The sequence below is a fragment of the Chelonoidis abingdonii genome, chromosome 1 (assembly GCF_003597395.2).
Source record: "Chelonoidis abingdonii isolate Lonesome George chromosome 1, CheloAbing_2.0, whole genome shotgun sequence".
Classification (NCBI taxonomy): domain Eukaryota; kingdom Metazoa; phylum Chordata; order Testudines; family Testudinidae; genus Chelonoidis; species Chelonoidis abingdonii.
The window spans coordinates 220,289,898-220,310,377 of record NC_133769.1 but is presented as its reverse complement, the minus strand read 5'-3'; the positions used below and the strand labels follow the sequence as shown (position 1 = coordinate 220,310,377).

General features: G+C 40.4%; 1 protein-coding gene across 9 annotated transcripts in view; it reads right to left on the bottom strand.

Annotated features, from left to right (window-relative positions):
* The window catches only part of LOC116825693 (dystrophin), a 1,328,444-nt gene that overhangs the window by 285,421 nt on the left and 1,022,543 nt on the right, over nucleotides 1–20,480 (bottom strand). For all 9 annotated transcript variants that reach the window (XM_075059803.1, XM_075059815.1, XM_075059808.1 and 6 more), the window contains 2 exons: nucleotides 10,020–10,192; nucleotides 5,743–5,899 (listed from right to left, as the gene is read on the bottom strand). In XM_075059803.1, coding sequence (XP_074915904.1) covers nucleotides 5,743–5,899; nucleotides 10,020–10,192 — 330 coding nt within the window. The remainder of the gene's footprint in view (nucleotides 1–5,742; nucleotides 5,900–10,019; nucleotides 10,193–20,480) is intronic.

The window sequence follows — 20,480 nt, the reverse complement described above, 5'->3', positions numbered from 1 at the left end:
GTGCCTGTGTCTTTATCTCCTCGTCTTCTTAGTGTTATATTCTGCATGTTATATCAAGCTGCTGAGGCTATAAAGTAAGTAAGTCTGCACAGGCCAATTTCCAACATGATGTGGCACCCATCCCTGTCCTCTCTCCCTCCTGCTGAATTCATTTTGGTCTGCAAACATCAAGTAGGTTAAATGATACAGAGTAGCAATTAGAACAAAAAAGTTTTAGGCTGAGGCAAAGTCAGGTGCACCATATCATTTCATTAAAATGGATGTGCTCATTCCGCATTGCCACATTTGATTGGAAATTCTGACTGTATGAAGACACTGTTGGCTTTTCTGTGCTAAGATTCTTTTTAGTGTGGCATATTCATCTGAATGTAGTGGTTAGCTCAAAATGGTAAGAGCTCAAAAATGGTAACAAGTTGACATTTTCTCTCGCTCTCTTTTATTTTTGGGGAGGGGGGGTGTGAGGGAGGAATTTATCAACCTATAGCCTTGACAAATGCATGCCAAGAGTAAGCAGCCTAGCATTGATAACAGAATTAACCTAAATGAATGTCTAATTTACAACCAATGATTTCAGGCTAATTTTATTGAATTCTTGAATTTCTTCCACACTTTGTGGTGACTGCAGAGGAAATCGAACATGCATAATATATGACCTGACAAAAGAACAAGGAAGCTGCTTTATTTAAGCCTTTCTATTTGTAATCAGCACCAGAGGTGTAATGGCAGTCTGTCCACCACTTTAATAATGCATATATTGATTAGTTCATCTCAGTATCCTCTCCACTAGCCCCTTGCAGGGAGCTTCTAGGGTGCCCTTAGATCTCTTCAGTTAGGAAAGCATAGCCATTTTAAACTGAGAGATGAAAATACAATGAAAAGGATGGTGCAGTATCAGTAAAATGAAACATTACTCCCTGATCCTGTAGAAAGATAAGTCTCCCAAAATTCCATTTCAGTAGGATTTGGAGTGGGAATTAAATGGATTCAGGATGACTATGGCTTTCCAGGATAAAACCTTTTTTTCTTTTCTTTTTCTAAGAAAAAAACTGCCCTCTTTAAGCTTTACCTAGATTAATAAAAAAACAAGGTATAGTCATGTCTACACTACCACTGAATGTATTCAGGCAACAACTGTGCATCAGCACAGTCACTGCTATCTTTGTTTCCCTGGGATGCCCCCTCAATGTATTAATTAACTTGCTATTAATTGTTATTTTAACTCTTAATAAACATCACTGCATAAACTTCTTAGGCAATAATATAAAGAATGATCTGGCCAGTAAAATGCTCAGAAAAAGGGGTAGAGGGGGGAGTAGCTTGCATATACCAGGAATAAACCCCATGCCAGGACATACTAGGAACAACACACCCATGCACATACTTATGGCTAGCATGATTTCACCATAATGTATTTTGTCCAGGCATGACAGCATGATTATTAAAGCAATAATACATGTCTGCTGTCGTGACCAGGAAATCTGTGGAGTGACACAAGGTCCAAGCCATTCGGGAAAAATACAGCAGAGAACAAAACAGAAAACTGCAAACACAGATTCTGTCAAAGACAACTTGAAGCTGGCAGAGCTTTTTACTGATCTTGCTTCCCTGCCTCTCCACAAGAGGTCTTTGAAGAGTCGACAGTGTGACCTCATTTCAAAGATTATCTTTTGTTCTTTTTTCCATCGGGAACCCAAGTGCCTATAACTAGACAGGTATCATGTTAAACTACAAAAGTGCTACTGCGGGGGCGAGGGGAGAGAGGGAAGAAAAGAAGCTTTCTACAAGTAACTAAACTGTTCTTGCTTTGATACTGTGAAATGACTAGGGATTGTGACCAAGAGAAGTGTGTCCATGTGCATGCGTGTACCTGTAGCTGTGGGGACATAAAGAGAGGAGGGAAGAAGGGCTGGGTTGTTCTGTAATGTCACTTTGCAACTATTTGTGAAAAATTATGTTTATGTAGCACCTATCACCCCAAAAAATGGTACAAACTTAAACTAATATGGAAACCACACAAGTATCTCTTAATCCATTGCTGAAACCTCACCACCTCTGAGATGGACTGTGACAGTTTTTTAAACCATGTCAGTACACTGTGATACTGTAAAAGATTTTAGGTCAGTGAAGAATACCTTATTCGACTGAAAAGTATACAAGGTGGAGAATGTTTTTAAATACTTAGATGTGGTGTTAAGTACTAAAACCCTTGCTCAAGGAACCATTTCTTTCTTGTAACTGTCTTGCCAGGATTGGTGGTATCTCACACTTTCTCTTTTGGGGAAAGGGGCAGAGATAGGGCAGCAGCAAGGAGCTATAGTAACATCTACATTATTTAAGTTTTCTGGCTAGGATTTGTGCATTGGGGAAGGAATACTTACCACAGGCTATAGAATAGCTGAGCAGCAAATTGCGGCGCAGCTCTGTGCAAGCTGCTTCAGCCAAATGGCTCAAGTAGTCCCTCATGCACCTTGTATAGCTCCATTACTTGAGAGAGGGTAGGAAGGAGATAGCTGGATCCATTCAGTAGTGAATTCTCTAGCCCATCCCTTTCTCAGACAACTTACAGAATAAGGCTTTGCAGGGAGTGTGCCTCTTTTTCAAAGTGCCTTCTCCCTGCATAGCAGAAATGCATTGGTTCCATCTCCAGGAATCCAAATGCAAAGGCAGGATTTGCCACTTTAAATTCAATCCAGAAAAGACAGATGACACTGGTAGGTATTGCAAGAAGAATCATTCTGAGGAACTGGTGAAGTTTCCTCTATTTGTTATGTCTAGCCTCTATTTTCTCGGTTCAGTGTCTTTTTGGATGTTTCACTTCTCCTAGATTCCCAGGAGTGAGCAGTAACCGAAATAACTTGTATCATATTCAGCTCGCAGGAAGGTGTGGCCTTTCTTATGCTGATCTCACCACTATTATTCATGCATTTGTCACATTCGGACTGAAGCAATACACTTTATTTTGGGCGGGTCATAACAACAAAGTCTAGTAACAATATGGCTGTCTGACGTAAGCACATAACACATGCATGCTGTGCACAGGTTCACCTTTCACTTTAGGTGAGATTCAAGCTATTCAGAGTTATCAGTAAAACCCTAAATCTCTCCCCTCTGAGCCTACCATAGCAGCTGTGATTGGCTGGAATACATTTGTAGTCTGTCACAAGGATTGAACTACCAAGGGTAGGTAACAGGACATTTTCAGTGGAGGGCCATTGACTTTGGAACATGCTTCCTCTTGCAGCTGGCCAAGTTTGAAAATATAAATGATTCAGCATGAAATGCATTTGTTCAAACTGGCTTTTTAGAGGTCACATTGAACTTATAAGAATGAGTACACTTATCCTGGAAATCTCATGGGATCCCTCTTTGCATCCATACAAGGTCCCTAGTCCTTTGCCTCCTTAAAATAAGCCTCTGACACATTTTTACCAGCAGCCTATACCACCTTCATTATGGAACTACCCCAGGCTTTATCCCAGGAGGTTGCAAGTCCTTGGCTTTTGTTGCAAGAACCTGAAGCCTCCTCTTGGTGCTTTCTGGATTAGAGATGGAGTGGCAACTGTCACCAAAAGAGGACAGGTGTCATTGTGAGGGTCAGACAGGGTTAAGGAGCTGGCTGCAGGCAGACTGGGTTTTAGTGTTGTGGGAAGACTTAACCCAGCTCCTTCTCTAAACTGCCAGACTTCCTCCCTTCTCCCCAGCACTGTGCTGCCTCTCCAACCTATGACCTCATCAAACTCATGCAAAATAGCCAGTCTTCTGGTTCCATTTACCTGAACACTGGTCCGTTCCCCAAGGAGTAACACCTCTCTAATACTGATACCAAAAATGCCACATGTGGTCAGAGCCTTGATTTTACATTTTGTTCAGAATACTCTGCAAAGGGGACAACCATTTACAGCAACTTATCCTGAAAACATCTTAAGATGGCCCACAAATATAATGAAGTAATTACTGAATGGGGTTATCTCTGTTACTTGTTTTAGATCTTAATATGTCACTAGTGATTAAGTGGGGTACAGAACTGTCTCATTTGTAGTTCTAAAGATGTGTTAGGAAACATACATGAACTGGCACCTAGCAAATGCCTAAAAGTGTCTCCTTGCTGTTTGCATGGAAATTAACAGAACAAGGTTAATATGAAACAATATAGGAATGTTGCTCGACTCATAAATGCATTTTTTCACACCTTTTTTAAACCCAGCAAGAGGTGTCATCCTTTGGATGACTACTTCGGGTGGGATTTTTTTTTTTTTTTTAAAGCTAACAGCAGGTGTTGGATTCATAGCCCTGTTTACCACAATACTGGTTTAGACTGGATAGCTGCAGCGCAAGCTTCCCCAGGACATTGTGATATCATGCCACTACCTTCCTCAAACGGACTTCACTTTAGGAGCAAGAGGACAGTTTGCAGTGCCCTTGTACATTTGATCCTTAGTCTCTCTGCTGAGACTCCCAATTGTCATGACAATTTTAGGATGTGCATAATTGTCCACTAGGACTTAGATCAGCAACTGTTTTCATATATGATGCTGATCAACTATTAGAAAGATATGTTTTGGTACCTATCGGTTTAGATTGCATTTCAATACATGACTGAGAAGTGAAAGATACCATATCCCATTACCAATCTTCTGAATCATCTATTTCCTGCTTGATTAAATGAGACTTATTCTAGCCATTGTTAGTAGCTGTCCAGGTTTCAAAAAATCCTATGGTACTTGTAACACAGGACACCTGGCCCTCCTGGCTCCTGCCTCTGCTAGGTTCAGATAAACTCACTCAGAGACCCTTGGGTTCTGAAACCACTGGTGCTTTTGTTTACAAGTTTGTGTTCCCACCACCTTCTCACCATACAGTGTACACAGCTCTGGGTTTCTTGTGTCTGAACCCAGGAGGGAAGGGCTTTTTCCCTGACTACTCTCCCTCACTCTTCCCTCCCATCACCCTCACTTCCTCCCTTCTTATATAGCCCTGGGCTATTTGGGCTGGCAGCTGGCTCTCATTCTCCAATTAGGGCCATGTTCTTTCACTTAAATGGGGCTGGCATGGCAGAGTGATGATCTTGCAGTCTTCTTGCTCAGCACCCTGTCACAGTATTTTTCAAAAAAGAATATGGGAATGACACTTAAATGGTGCTAAACGTTCCCTTTAACAACACTAGTTATGTAAGCAATGTGTAAAAAAGTATACTGATTCATTCTTTTTTATGTGATGACGTAACAGTGGATCTGTTTGCCCACAGAGTCATTGTACTACCTATACTTGTATCAGAAAAGGAATGCCAGAAAGCATCCAACTGTCAAAGGTGGCACAATAAGCCCAACCTATATTCTTTTTTGTTTTTCCTTTTGCTACAAGTGAACACAAAGTTAAACAAAACTACCTGGAGGACTTACAATCTGAAGGTCCTATTTTGGTTCTAAGTACTCAGAGCCTCATTAGGAAGGGGGAGTGGATTTCAGCAGGGATAGTAGGAGGCATTATGGTTGGAGTAACAAGGGCAAATACAGAGTACCAGGAAAACATTCGTAGTAGCACCACTAATAACGAAGGTTTAAATTGCACTTTAGGCTATGATTGTCAAAGTGCATAGGGACATTGAGTGCCTTTGAAAATGCCACTCTTTATTATCTCTAAAATATACTTTAAATGGCACCACCCTTTCTCCAACAAAGAGGGTTTTAACTCTCATCCAAAATTAGATCAATACCTTTGACAGGTCATTCAAAAAGATCTTACCCTGTGTGTATCATTCTGCTTCTGCACAGTGGGAAGATCCCCACCAATAGGTGCTTGCTGCTTTAACTCAACATCCTTCAGCTGTAGCCATGCCAGGAGTGCCTGAAGAGAGAGGTGTAGACGCTTCCACTGGTCAGAACTGGCTTCTAAATGGGATCTGCAAGGCATATATTATTGCATCAGCTGTAGGGAAAATAATTGTTTTATTTACAATGACAATAATAGAAAAAGTCACTCTCCAGGGTGAGATTAGATGTCATTGGTTAAGGTCATGACACAGCCTGCACTCACTCTTGAAGGTTTGTGGCAGTGGTTATTAATTTAGTGATCATTAAAATTAGGGATAAAGGAACTATTCCATTGCCCACTTAGATGGGTTTTGAATTTAGCTACATCAGCAGTGGCTTGAGTGAAGTACCTCAGTCCTGACCTGAAACACATCTGCTATTCCAATCCTGTTCTTTTCTTGAACAGAGTGTGACAGTGGTTTTTGCAAAATATGCTCAAGCAACTCATCCTTCACTTGAGACCTCAAACCAGAGATTGAACTTTCATCTCCAAGAGAATGACTTGCCTATTCCACTGTGGCAGCTAGTCCACTACACAATAGACTCATGCAGTTACTCCTCCTCAAGGTAACAGAACTGATGCCAAGTTCTCACAAACATTATAGGGTAAACCTTGAATTTAGTAGATTATTTTATAAATAGATAAATCAATGATTTATGCTACAGAACGTTTGCTCCATTTGAAGGTAGGATGTCAGAGAAATAAAATACATCACTGGAGAAAAGAAAAGAGAAAGCGTAACCCTGGTCAAATCAGCATCATAAGAAGCACCTCTCTATTGCTTACTCATTATCAGTACCTGGTGTAATATGCCAAACCTAATGTTGAGCCTAATAATATCAAGTAATTACTTACTATGAACAGATCTATTGTAGGAATGAGACTGTGACTAGACCATCTCTTTATTGATTAATTTATTGTTTACACTGCATTTATTTGTATTGCATAATACTTTTTTCCCTCTTACACTTTGGAATGCACATAAAGCCATTATCAATGTTGCCACTGCATCGTTTTTGGCAGGAAGAATTCCCTAACGAGTTTTCACTGCTTTTAATAGTTTATGACATTAGTTCAGATCCGAACAATATAATACAACAGCTAAGGCATGAAAATGTTGAATCTAAATTCCCCCCCCCCTAAAAAATGTATATTAGCTTTGAAATTTAAGCTTATTTTGTCTCTATTTAACCTCCAACTTTGCTTATCCGGGAACCTTTTATGTCCCATTTTCTGATCTCACTCAATATTTGTATTGTCTGGTAATTAATAATCTGCTACTATACGCTGCAAGGAACGGGGCTGTGAGGAAGAGTGCCACACATGGACTCGCTGTGGTTTTCAGGATCTCCTGATTTGGATTTGATAAGGACTGGTGGATACAGGTGATTTCTAAAAATATGCTCTACTGCACCTATAGTAATTTCTGGTCTTGTATACCAGGTCAGCAAAGTGTAGAGTAAAGAGAATAGAGTTGTATAGCCAAGCTTGTAGAGTAACAAGGTCTAGCTGTTTTGACTCATGAACTGGTGCAAGAGGTCACAATTCCACCCCCACCCCATTTTGAAAACTACTGTCATTATGAGGGAGGAGAGCACACAGGATCACGCAGGCCTCTCTCCCTGCCCAAGAACACTACATCATCATCTGAGTGATTAGTGTGCTTTCTTGACCCCTCTATGTAGCCTGCCTTCTCTCACTTTTATAGCAAAATATGATTTCCTAAAACAATCAAGATGATGGCCTCCTACGTGTTATGGCTTACGTTCTAAAAGGTGGTTATGTTGTGGAAGAAATACTTCATTCGTCTTTGCCTGGAGTGCTACAGAGCAAAATTTTCAAAATCACCTCGGTGACTTAACAGCCTCAATCCTAGTTTCAAAAATATCTCAGTCTCCAAAGTAACCTAGCTGCTTTTGAAGGTTTTACCCACTGTCTTGTTTTGAATTTGTAAAACGTGAAGGATAAGTGTACTTATAACATCAAACTAAGAAAAAAAATCATTAAATTGAAAGAAATCATTCATGGAATTTTTGCCCTGATATTACAATGTAACTCATAATTTTTTCCCAATCCAAGTCCATGAATTGCTGCCTAATGCTCATCTTTTGAGCAAACTGTACATTATTTAAGCTCCATAGTGCAACATCAATCTAATCCATTCTTTTAGTTCTAAAAATTTGATTGCCCCAATTCTACTGGGGATACCAAGTTAACCGACCCATCCAGTGATGGTGGTTGATGGGTTTTTTCCCAAAGTAAAAATATATATTTTAAATTCATATTTAGTACCATGTTCTTTTTAAATAGGTAGATATATACTATTTAAAAATACATATACATATTTAAATATCTAACAAAGGACAAAACAGATGATCAAAATAAAGTCAATTTTGGCCTGAGGTCATAAAATCAAGGACTTAAAGTCAGGTGAAAAGTACCTTGGGAAAACTTGCTGATTTAGGCAGACTTGATCAGGAGTGTGTAACAGTGGAAAAAGTACATAATAATGGAAATCAAACTCTGCCTTTCCTTAATATCCCTTGAAATTGTTCCTTCTACCATATATTTTCTTTAAAGAAAATGTAATGTGTTCAGAAACTCAGACTGGAATAGGCTGATGCTGGCTCAGTAACCATGGTTTCCTCCTCCTGTTTTCATAAACTTATATAAAAATAATAATCACCTTTTAGTGTCTATTTATAGTGCAAATAAAAGACAGCAACAGAGGGATTGGGTTAACACCTGCAATACACTGCAGGGCAAGCTTCTGTTACAAAACCTCTCTATAGTATATACTGTCAATCATGGGGAATAGTAGCAAATCGTGTGATGCAAAGAAATATCTCTAGGGACTAGACTGAGTACCAAACTAATTTCAGTTCGTTAGTCAGTCATATCTGAACTCAGTGGTTTACAAGCGAAAGCATTAGCTGTTTTACCTTACGTTTTGGCTATTCCGTATCCTTCATTATGACCAACTGCTTGAGAGAGTAAGCCCATTACCTTACATGTTTAATTTAAGAGTATAAAGCAACTGTGACAAACTAGGGTTGCTATTTTTGACTTGATTAATCACATCAATAATTGAAGGGCAGTAGCTGGGATGTAGAAAATCTCATCTATTGAATTGCCCGTGTTTGGCCAACATGTAATTTTTCTTTTCTCAAACCTCTTTTTATATCAGCAAGTTTATGGGTGAAAAGGCATCTAAAGAAAAAGAACTCAAAATAATGTTTTGAATGGTTACATCCCTTTTCTTTTGCTCATCAGAAAAAAAGAAAATCTCTCTTCTTTTCTTTACTTCAACTACCAATCTCTTTTCAGTCTCAAATCTTTCATTTATTTTTAATGACTGATGTTGTGAAGATGGCTTTTGTCATTACACACACTGACCTCCCTCAGGGCTTGAGTTTCAAAAGCTAATATTTCATACATTACTTTGAAAATGCTTCTGCCTTTTGATGCTCTCTGAACTACCACCATCATACAATAAACGAACGAATGAAAGAGTGACTGAAAGTGAGTGCATTGGAGCCAGGTTCTCTATTGTAAAAAAACATATTTATAAAGAGAAGATTCCTGGACACTTTCTCCAGAAAAGAAATTCTAAACACTTAGAGGTTTGCATCTCCATTAGATCTTTTGTAACATCACTCTTTATTGTATGCTTCCTTGCAAGAAGAAGTTTGTTTTTCTCATGAAACCCAGAGACAGTTTTTACTCTTGGATTTTAGGTTTCAACTTTGCCCCCTCTTTGTCTAACAGAAGAAGCCTAAAATAACATATGCTCTCATCTGTAAAATTATTCTTAGTTTTGCACTGGAAAGAAGAGCCTCACAAATGCAGTGCATAATAATTATGTTGTTTAATAACTTATCTTTTATGTCACATTGATAAGCCATACCCAGCTCTGTAAAAAGCCTGCATTTAGAGGTACTATTTAAGCACACTACTCTCTTTTTCTAGAACACAACTGTGATTATAAAACCTCATCATGTTCCTCAAATCCTAATCCTCCACAATCATTTCTGTACCAAGTAAATTAATCATTCTTAGAAAGTAATTCAACATTCAAAATATCATGAATCACATAAAAAATGAATGAAATAGCACCATCAGAAACAAATTATGCCCTTGTATTGAGAGAGGGGTACCTTTCTGTCTGTTAGATTAATTGAAGGCACTTTCTTGTATTTGGTTCCTACCTAATGTTTAGAGATTTTTTCCTAAGCTCACTCCATCTGAAGTTCATGTTATCCAGGCGTCTCTGCAACAATGCTGCATCGTCCGAGCCTTCCAAGGATCTCAGGATTTTCTGTCCATTTTCATCCAGGTTATGGAAGATGTCAGTATGAGCTTCAATCTCTGTCTGGAGGTCCTACAGCGGTAATAAAGAAGAACACATATATTTCTTATAAAATCATGAAGACTAATTAGACTGATGGACCATAATGGCTATCACTTCCAAAGAAGGGTAAAACATATCATAAGTAATACAGATTGTGATTGCTCCCCTGAATGGTAACTTTGTATCTGGTAATATGCTATACACCCATTTCATCTTAACAGGAAGAGAGCATGCATTAAACAATGAGGTTTTCCATACAAAACTCTAGGCTTTGACAGGGGACAAACAAACAAGGCCGACGTATACAAATGTGTCAATAAGAGGAAAAAAACCCTCAGGATCACAGCTGGATCTGACCTTTACACGGTATGTCTTCCTGTGTAACATTTTCAACTTGAATCGGGGACTGCAACACTGGTCCTGCTGCATGGCAATCCCAAGAAAACTAAGCTACTGCAATAGCAGAGCTTTAAAATACCAAGTTCACGTACATTCTGTTGACAGAATGCATTTCAGAGCGCAGACTTCAACAGTCAATAGTAATAAACAGGAACTTTGTACTATATCAAAACATTGGTCAGGGCCATGGCTGTAGGAGGGACTGAGAATAGCAAGGACCCAGAATATGCAAGTGGAAGTTCATGTTGAACAGCCAGCTTTTTTATCACTTCGTAATTGCTGGCCAGCTACATTTCACATTCATTTCCCTCCCTTGTTTTTAGCAGGGCAGCTTCTGCCAAAATAACATTCTTTAGAGAGCTGCCTGGTACTAACATTCCTATCTGCCTACACACTGAATGGACTCTTTGTATATTATCTGCCTCACTCTCAGAGATTTGTATGCTTCAGATCCACAAGGTTACAGATTAATTTAGGAGCAGTGGCCATATCAAACTCTTTAACTTGAAAAAATATCTACAAATATACAATTGCTTTCAAAGTAAGGGAAAAGATGGGTGAGCTGGCCTAGCAAGTAATGCTCTGCATTGTCATGAGGGACACTTGGGTACGTAAGTTAGTTTTCTAGCTGTTGTCTCTCAATTCCTGGAAGGGAAGTGTTGTGGAGGCAGTGTGGAAGGAGAAGTGATCTGTGGTGTTTAGCAGTGTGGCCAAGAAGGAGTAATTAATCATCGCAGATGGGCTCCAACAGGAATTATGTCCAGTCTTCCTCAACACAAAGGATGAAATCAAAGCAGTGAAATACGGACTTGAATAGAAAATGGAACAGTTTCTAATTGAGCTGGCTGTATTCTATGTAAATAGTTCAGGGCATGCATACTAGCTGTGCTGAAGCATGCTAAGAAAACGTGCAAGGTTTGCCCAATGGCAACACTGGCGCTGTTCTAAACTGCTTCATTTGTAATATCTGAGGGGTACCTATCCTGCTGTTCCTTGCATAGGTACTACAAACAGTGTACTATGGGAGATTTTAAAAGTACAGGTGCATCACGGGACAATAGTGGAAAAACATATTTAACTGTTTCAGTTAATCTGTGTCCACACTGGCATTAGAATGATTCTTGGCAAAACAATTCAGATTATACTGGTGCTACTGCTGTTGGAAACAAGTATAATTCAAACAGTACTTAGATTGCTTGTAAAATGTTTGGGACATTTTTGTATGTGCACAAGCAGTATGTTAAGAGCGTGCTTGGGGAAATGTGGTTTTTTGCACAGTAAATTTCTCTAATGTTAACAAGGCCATAGAGATAGCAACATTCAGCCTCCAACAGAAACACAAAAAGCCCCTTTGGAGAAAACAAAATAAGGGAAGAATTAAGCATTACTGAATTGGAAGTCAGTAAGTAATATTTATATGTGTTAGGTGATTTATGGTGAGTATTTATATATATATCTCCCTGCCTGAAAGAGCTTACAATCTAATTTCATAGAGTACAAGACCAGAAGGGACCACTGTGATCATCTAATTTGACATTTTGCACTACACAGGTCACAGCACTTCGAATTAATTCCAGTTTGAACTACAGCATATCTTTTAGAAAAACATCCAATCTTGATTTAAAGATTTCCTTTGAGGGAGGCTTCACCACAACCCTTGGTAAATTGTTTTAATGATTAATTATCTTCACTGTTAAAAACTAGCTCCTTATTTCTAATCTGAATTTATCTAGCATCAAATTCCACTGGACCCTGTTACACCATAATGTGCTAGATTGAAGTCCTCTACCATATAAAGTTCAGTTCCTCATGTAAACAAATACATACTGTGATCAACTCATCCCTTAACCTTTTAGATGCAATACAGCCAATGAGAGTAGGATAAAACAGGAGGTAAGAATGTGTGATGTTTCTAGAACTAGAGGTTATAATTCATTATGGCTGTGCAGAACAGAGATGATGAGGGACAAAGAAAAAAGAAAACAATAAAAATAAATTTGCCTCCGTTTGATTGATGAGTCTTCCATCTTTCCCCTCTGACAGCCTTCCCATCCCAAGAGAAGCAGATTACATGAGAGGAAAGAACTCAATTCTTATATTTATCTTTTGAAATGGGAAAATATATCTTATCCTTCAACAAGGAGAGTGAAAGATCAATACAAGCAAAAATCTGTTCCTTGAGAAGAATACAAGGGGAGGATCCATTTCTCTTTGGAAACTATTCAGATACTTAGAAAATTACACTGGTGTGTCACATTATATCTAGACACACTGACATCATACTGGGAGCATACAGTATTTGTAGCATTTTGGGTTTTTCTAATACACTGAAGTGCACAAAGTAAGTACAGTGGATCAAATTCAGCCCTGCTGTAACTCCACTAAAGTAACTTGAGTTACTATGGGAAATAATTTTACTCAGTGCACTGTATTTTTTTAAAAGAAGAACAGGAGTACTTGTGGCACCTTAGAGAATAACAAATTTATTTGAGCTCAAATAAATTTGTTATTCTCTAAGGTGTCACAAGTACTCATGTTCTTTTTTGCTGATACAGACTAACACGGCTGCTACTCTGAAGCTTGTATTTTTTTAATTGTCTGAGGAATACATCTCCTTTAAAAAGAGGCGCACAGTAGACAAAAAGTACATTAAGTACAGTAATGCAATGAGTATTGATTGTTAACAACAGGTTGTATTACTTTACAGAAAAAAGTGTGAGTTTGTCTTTCCACACCCAACATAGGACCAAATTCTGAACTCCCTACTTGGGGAAAAACTGCCACTGAAATCAATGGCAGTTTTGCCTGCGTAAGGACTACATGATTAAGCCCACCTTTATGAAAATGTCCTAAAGAAATTAATAGATAACTAAAACTTGACTAAATATAATGTTTTAGTATTCTATAGATTTGTAAGAGAATATATTTCTATTACAGAATGATTAAAAGTCTGAAGCAAGGCTTTCATTTTCAATTTAATTCTATAGGATCTATGAATAATTTCTACAGAACACTATTACATTTAGATAGATGGTATTATCCATCTTAAATTATATAGAATCTTTTCATCAAGGATAAAATAACTAGCTTAAATTCCATCTTCTTTTCTGACGATATATGCTAAAATTCTGTTAAAACTCATAGACTTTAAGGTCAGAAGGGATCATCATGATCTCATAGTCTCATCTCATGCACATTGTAGGCCACAGAACCTCACCCACTCAATCCTGTAATAGACTCCCTAGCCTCTGGCTGAGTTACTGAAGTTCTCAAATCATGATTTTAGGACTTCAAAATTACAAGGAATCCACCATTTACACTAGTTTAAGCCTGCAAGTGACCCATGCCCCATGCTGCAGAGGAAGGTGAAAAAAACCCAGGGAAAAATTCCTTCCCTTCTCCAAATCGATTGAAGTTAAGAACTCAGTAAGAAGTGTTATATCAGACACAGAAGTGAAGGGGACTTGTCTTGAGGAAAGGGATGAATTTTTAGGAGAAGCATGGAAAAGACTGGTTAACCATACAGTAACAAGTTTTGTAATGTGTGGTCCCTATATATTCCACTTTTGGTGCACAGGAGCTACATGTGCCTGAGACCAGAAGACATTTTGTTAATAGTGTTTGTTGGTCTGCGCCTTTCTCCTCCTTGGTACTCTGAACCCAGAGTATTAGGGGCAGCGTGCACTGACTGCCTCTCCAGTTATCTTGTACTCTAGTTATTGTACAAGGTAAGTAACCAGTCTTTCTTCTTCAAGTGATAGTTCCTATGTGTATTCCACTAGAGGTAACTCAGAGGCGGCATTCACTGAGGAGAGGAGTGCAAGAAACTCTGCTGCACCACTGACTGAAGGACTGCTCTGCTGAAGGAAGCAGCTGCTGCAGAAACTTGTACCAGGACACAACCCTAATGTCCCACAATGTATGCACAGAGTATCATGTTGCCATTCTACTGCTGCTGGCACTAGGCCCCCTGCTAACCCTCCTCCTGGACCTCACGTCCCCCTTAAGTCTGGGGTCCCACAAAGCAGTTCCCCCAGTCCGTCCTATGGATGGACTGATTCAATATAAGCCCAAACATTGGTGGAGCCGGGCCCACATTCCTGAATATTGGTGGAGCATGGCCACCACAGGCCCATATAACTCGCTACCTATGCTTGTAGGGCAGGGTTATCAGTCAAATCATACCTAAGCAGGATGTGCCCATAATCCACTAAGAGAGTCTTCTCTATTAAGTTCAGCAAAGGAGACTAATAGTTTGGGCGATTTCCTGAAGGGTTTCATCCTCTGTAGGTAGAAGGTCAAGGCTTGTTGGATATCCAGAAAGTGGAGCTTCCCTGGTGGCACAAGGCTTCAGGTAGAAGACAGGTAAGTTGATGACCTTGTTCAGATTGAGTTCTGAGATTACCTTCAGGTTGAATTTAGGATGTAACCTTCGAGAAATTTTATCCCTATGGAAGACTATATATGGAGCGTCGGCCATAAGGACCCCCAAACTCCCAGTCCCTACTCTTCTGGTTGAGATGATTGCAACTTCCATAGACAGATGAATGGAAGAATATGAGACCAAAAGTTCAAATGGAGAATTTGTAAATGCAGATAAGACTTGATTGAGGTCCCATATCAGGGCTGGTTTCAGCACTGGAGGAATGGTTCTGACAAGGTCCTTCAAAAACTTAATTGTAAGCAGATAGGCAAAGACTGTATAGTTATCCACCAGGGGGACGAAAGGTGCTAATAGTTGCCAAGTGCACTTGTGAGGCGCTGAGGGACAACCCCAATGTTTTCAGAGAGCGGAGATATAACAGTATAGTTGGTATCTCAGTATTTTCTGGAGGTAACTGGCAATGTTGATACCATTATGACATGCCAAGATAAAATCCAGACCAATGAGTAACTGTCACCCATGCCTTCTAATCTGGGGTGCCTTTTACAATGCTTTGCTGCTGTAGCCTCCCGCCTGGACTGCTCACAAACAGCCTTCAGCATGAAAGCCACACCTTGCCTTTTAACCACCTTGGTTATATAGCAACGTGATCCCAGTACACTCCCAGTTTCAGATCTACCCCCAGATATGTATGTTCTGTGCTGCCCAGCCCTCTCCTGGACAACAGAAGTTTATATAACATCTGGTTTTTTTTAATAGAAATCATATGCAGAGTACTTGCCACCCCAAATGGAGTTTCTCAAATACTTCAATTTGGGCACTCAATTAGATAAAACAAGTTTATTAACTACGAATAGATAGATTTTAAGTGACTACAAGTACTGAGACATAAAAGTGAGAAATGGTTACAAGACAATAAAGTTAAAACTCCACTGGTGCCTAACTTAACTATATCAGATTCAAGCAAAGTTTCCCATCCTATGCTTTCAGCAGTCTTACTGACCAAACCCACTAGTTCAGGACTCCTCCCAGAATTCAGTGAAGGCTTCCTCTGTTGCTTCAGGCACCGAGAATCGCTGGGCAGGCAGAGTAGGAGGGGGAATCTTGGGGTATTTGCCCCTCCATTTTATAGTTTCAGTCCCTCCTTTGAAAAACATTTCCAGTTGCGTACCAGGAGACAAAAGATCTATATGGAAGGATTTTCCCTGCTGCTTTTTTCCTCACTAGTTTGAGCTTCCTTTGTCTCCCCTTCCTGCTTGATGACTCTGTTTACTGCTTAAATGTAAATTAAGCAGAGCACACAATTCTTTGATTGAGAAAGACCTGTTTGCCAACCTCAGTTTGGAACACTTGTTAATAATATCACACAGTGGAATCTTATAACTCCACATACTATGTTGTCACATATTTCATCAGGACAAAATTGACCAGCAAATTATCAGCTTTAAAATGATACCTTACAAGACATACGTTGTACAAAGACTATTACAATAATACGTAGGATGTGGACATGCATGGGTACATTTGTCACAACCATATAGCGACTCTCTTCAATTTTGCTGTATAGTATTTCATTGCAGATTCTTTCCTGCTACTGCTAATGATAGAATCTACAGACACTGAGCATTATCTCTGTAAGTTCATTGTCCATCAAAATAACAACATTATCAGATGAAAGAGGCTGTGTTGGAATGGAGACCTTGCCTCTGTCCCAGGTTAAGACATCTGATAGGAGCTGAATGCAGATGCACAGGCACTTGTTGACCATCTAGAGAATGCTTGTGAACCAGCCACATGGGAGCCATGAAAATCACCATCACTTTGTCTTGATCTTCCTTAGGATTTGTGGAAAGAGAGGGATGGGTAGAAATGTGTACATTAGTGTTTCTGACCATTGGACTAGAAATGAGTCCCCTCCAGAATTGTGGATTTGAAACAGTAGACCAGGCATTTCTTGTTCTCTTGAGATCTAAGGAGAGCCTATGACAGGACATGCCCTCCTCTACATTGTTGAAAGATGCTCTGTACCACCAAGTCCCATAGTTCCCACTCATGGTCTCTGGAGAAATATCTGCTGAATCTCTCTGCCAGAGTATTCCACACCTCTGCAAGGTGCACTCTCAGAGGGTAACCTAGTGGCACATGCACCAGTTCCACAAATGTACAGCCTCTATGCATAGAAGGATGGATAGTGCTCTTTCTTGCTTGTCAATAGAATTACCTGTTATCATGTGGTTCAACGTGACTTGAATGTGAAGGTTACAGATAAATGGTAGGAACCATTTGCAAGCCTCAAGTACTTCATACAGTTCTAATATGTCTGTGTGTAATCTGGTATTATGCAAGATCCAAGTACCTTATGCTATATGTTCCTTTAGATGGGCTCCCAAACCTATCGGAGAGGCTTCTGTAATCATTGTATTTGTGGGTGGGGGTGAGAGGGAATGAACGAAGGAACCCTTATGCACATTATCTCTATGTTTTCCCACCAGGTCAAGACTCGGTGAGGGTGCAAGACCAGACTGTGCTTGCTTGAGGTAGACTGGCTGCATCCATCCATGTAGACAGTGAAGATGAAGACTTGCAATGGGCATCAGATATGCCCATGAGGCCACATGGTCTAGGAGGACGAGACAGGACTTCAGTACTGTCTGGGGACTTACTTGGAACTGAGTGATGAAATTCATCATAACTTGGAGCCGATTTGAAAGTAGTTATGCTCTGACTGGGACTGAATACAGGGTTGCTCCAATCAACTCTGTAGTCTGCGTGGGAGCCAAAATAGAGTTTTCTGTGTTCATTTGGAGAACTAATGCTTGTAAGAGTAGGAGCAAAGAGAGAGTAGCAATTGAACTTCTTGATATGACTATCTTCTGAGCATCCAGTTGTCCAGGTAGGGGAACACTGATGAACTGTCAAGACACAGATGCGCTGCCACTACTGATAACACGTTCATGAATACTCTTGGTGCTGTTGAGAGGTCAAAGAGCAGCACTCTGTATTAATAATGGTGTAGGTGGTAAATGGTAAAATGCAGAAACCTCCTATCTGTAGGCAGCATGTGCATGTGGAAATAAGCATCCTTCAGATTGAGAGCTATTAACCAGTCGCTTTGGCCTAGCAAGGGGATTATAGAGGCCAAGGAGGTCCTCTGAACCTCAGGCAGTGGATAAAGACATTCAGCTGTTTGAGATTTAGTATGGGCCTCCAGCCTTTTTTCTTCTTGGGGATGAGGAAATATCTTAAATAAAAACCTTTTCCTCTTGGGCTGGGGTGATACCAGTTCAAAATCTCTCAGTAGGAGCTGGAAGTCTACTTCCTGCCTGAGTATTCTTTCATGAGAGAGGTCTCTTAGGAGGGTCAAGGAAGGGGGTTTGGGAGGAGGGACTGACATGAACTCTATTGTATATCCAATGGTGATTACTTCCAGAACCCATCTGTCTGATGTTATAGGGCACCATGCCAAGGAAAAGTGAGCTATATGACCACCAAGAGGGGTAGATAATTCTGAACCAGGTAGACTTGCTGAGAGGACTGGTTTGTGGCTCTCAGAGGTCCCACCAAGAGAGCTGCTTGGTGGGAGGCTGGGGCTGGGAGGAGAATAAAGGAGGAACCTTCTGTTTTCTGTGCTGTAGTTTCTGACGTTTTCAGGGGAGGGTCATAAGGCCCCTGGTGGTAGAAGGTTGATGAGTGGAGCACTGCCAATGGTAAGATTGAGGCTTAGGATATTTTCTTCATGGTTCCGCAGCATATATTCACGGAGATTGGAGAGTTGCTCTCAAGTCCTTGAGGGTATGTAATGATTTGTCCATTTTCTTGCTGAATAGCTTATTTCCCTCAAAGGACAGATCCTCCATGGTTGATTGGACATACTTGGGAAATCTGGAGGATTGGAGCCACAAAGTCCATCTCGTGATTATAGATGTTGCCACTGAGTGGGAGGCTGTATCCGCTGCATCTATTGAGCCTAGAAGGCAGACCTGGGTAGCAATTTACCTTTCTCAGTGGTTGCTTGGAACTGCAGTTCTTGAGGCAGCTTTTTGATAAATTCAGAGAACTTATTATAATGAATAAAATCACACTTTGCCACTAAAGCCTGTTAGTTTGCTATACTGAACTGTAAAACTAATGGAAGTGAAGTTCTTTCTGCCAAAGAGTTCTAGGAGTTTGGTCTCCTTATCTGTGAATGTAAAACTGGGATGGTTTTGCTTGTTCCTTTCAGTGACAGCCTGCACCAACAAAGAGTTTGGAGTGGAGTGTGAGAATAAGGATTCAGCCCCTGTAGATGGTAGAAATATTCCTTTTCCATTATTTTCAGAGTAGGAACTCAGGTGGCCAGAGTATGTCAGTCCACTTTGGTTAGTTCTAAGATGGAATCATTGACTGGCAATGTCGTCTTACTAGGGACATGTGCTCTGGAGGATGTCTAGTAACTTGTGAGGGGTATCCTGTACATATTCCAGGGGGATCTGGTGCATATCTGTGATTCTCCTTAGGAAGTCTGGAATAGTCTACAGTTGTCCATTGGTGATGGTAAGGGTGGTGTGGCCAACTCATCTGGTGAAGACAATTATAACCCTCCATGGTTTTTTATCTGATTGGTCAGATTGATCCTCTTCCTCAGAGTATTCCTGGATGGATTGAGGTTCTTCCCTACATGGGGATATCTGCTGAAGCTCCAGTTCTGTTAGCCTGTAATTGAAAAGTTTTATGTATGGATTCTAGGGAGTCCAAAAGGCCAATGAGAGGGATCATAGGAGTAATGAGGTGGTCCCCAGTGAGAAGGGTACCACTAGTCCTGAGCCAGGCAGTCTCTGCTGTGGGTGTGGGAAGGTGCCCATGATCTTACAGCCTCTATTGCAATGGTTCTCAACCTATTTACCGTTGTGGGTCACATATGCAGCTCTTTGTATGTATTGTGGGCAGCAGCCACACAATATATGTATGGCCCTGAGGATATCACATGAGCCGCAGCTGTGTGCCGATTAGGTTGGGAGTTGAGAACCACTGCTCTATTGTGTCTGATCTCTTGATTTGATATGGCCAGTGAAGCTCTCCCACTACTCTCAGATTCATCAGAGGAGTATGAGGCCTCTGTATCATTGGGCAGAGCTATTGGCACCAGAAGTGGTCTTACTATGCCTCAGCTGGTAGGCAGTACAGGTGACTGTTGAACAGAGGGCAGTGGGACTAAATCCAACAGCACTGATGATTTGGTGTCTGCATAGAGAGAAATGTCCTCCAGAATAGTATACCTGACCTCCATATTTGGGCTTCCTGTCTCTTGATGCTTTAGGGCAGATGGTGGTTTTTGGTCCTTGCTCCTTTGCCTCACCAGTGCAGAGGATGGTCCCAGTACTTCTCCAGACAAGGGTCCTGGGGCATTCTTGGCTCTTAGTGCCAAGGAACTGGTACTCTGTTCCTTCTTATCTCCTGACAGACCCATACCAGGACATGGAGTCTTGCACAACTGAGAATGGGTCAGGGAAGAAGTCCTCTTCTTAGACAAGGACTTACGGGGGACTTCTCACATTT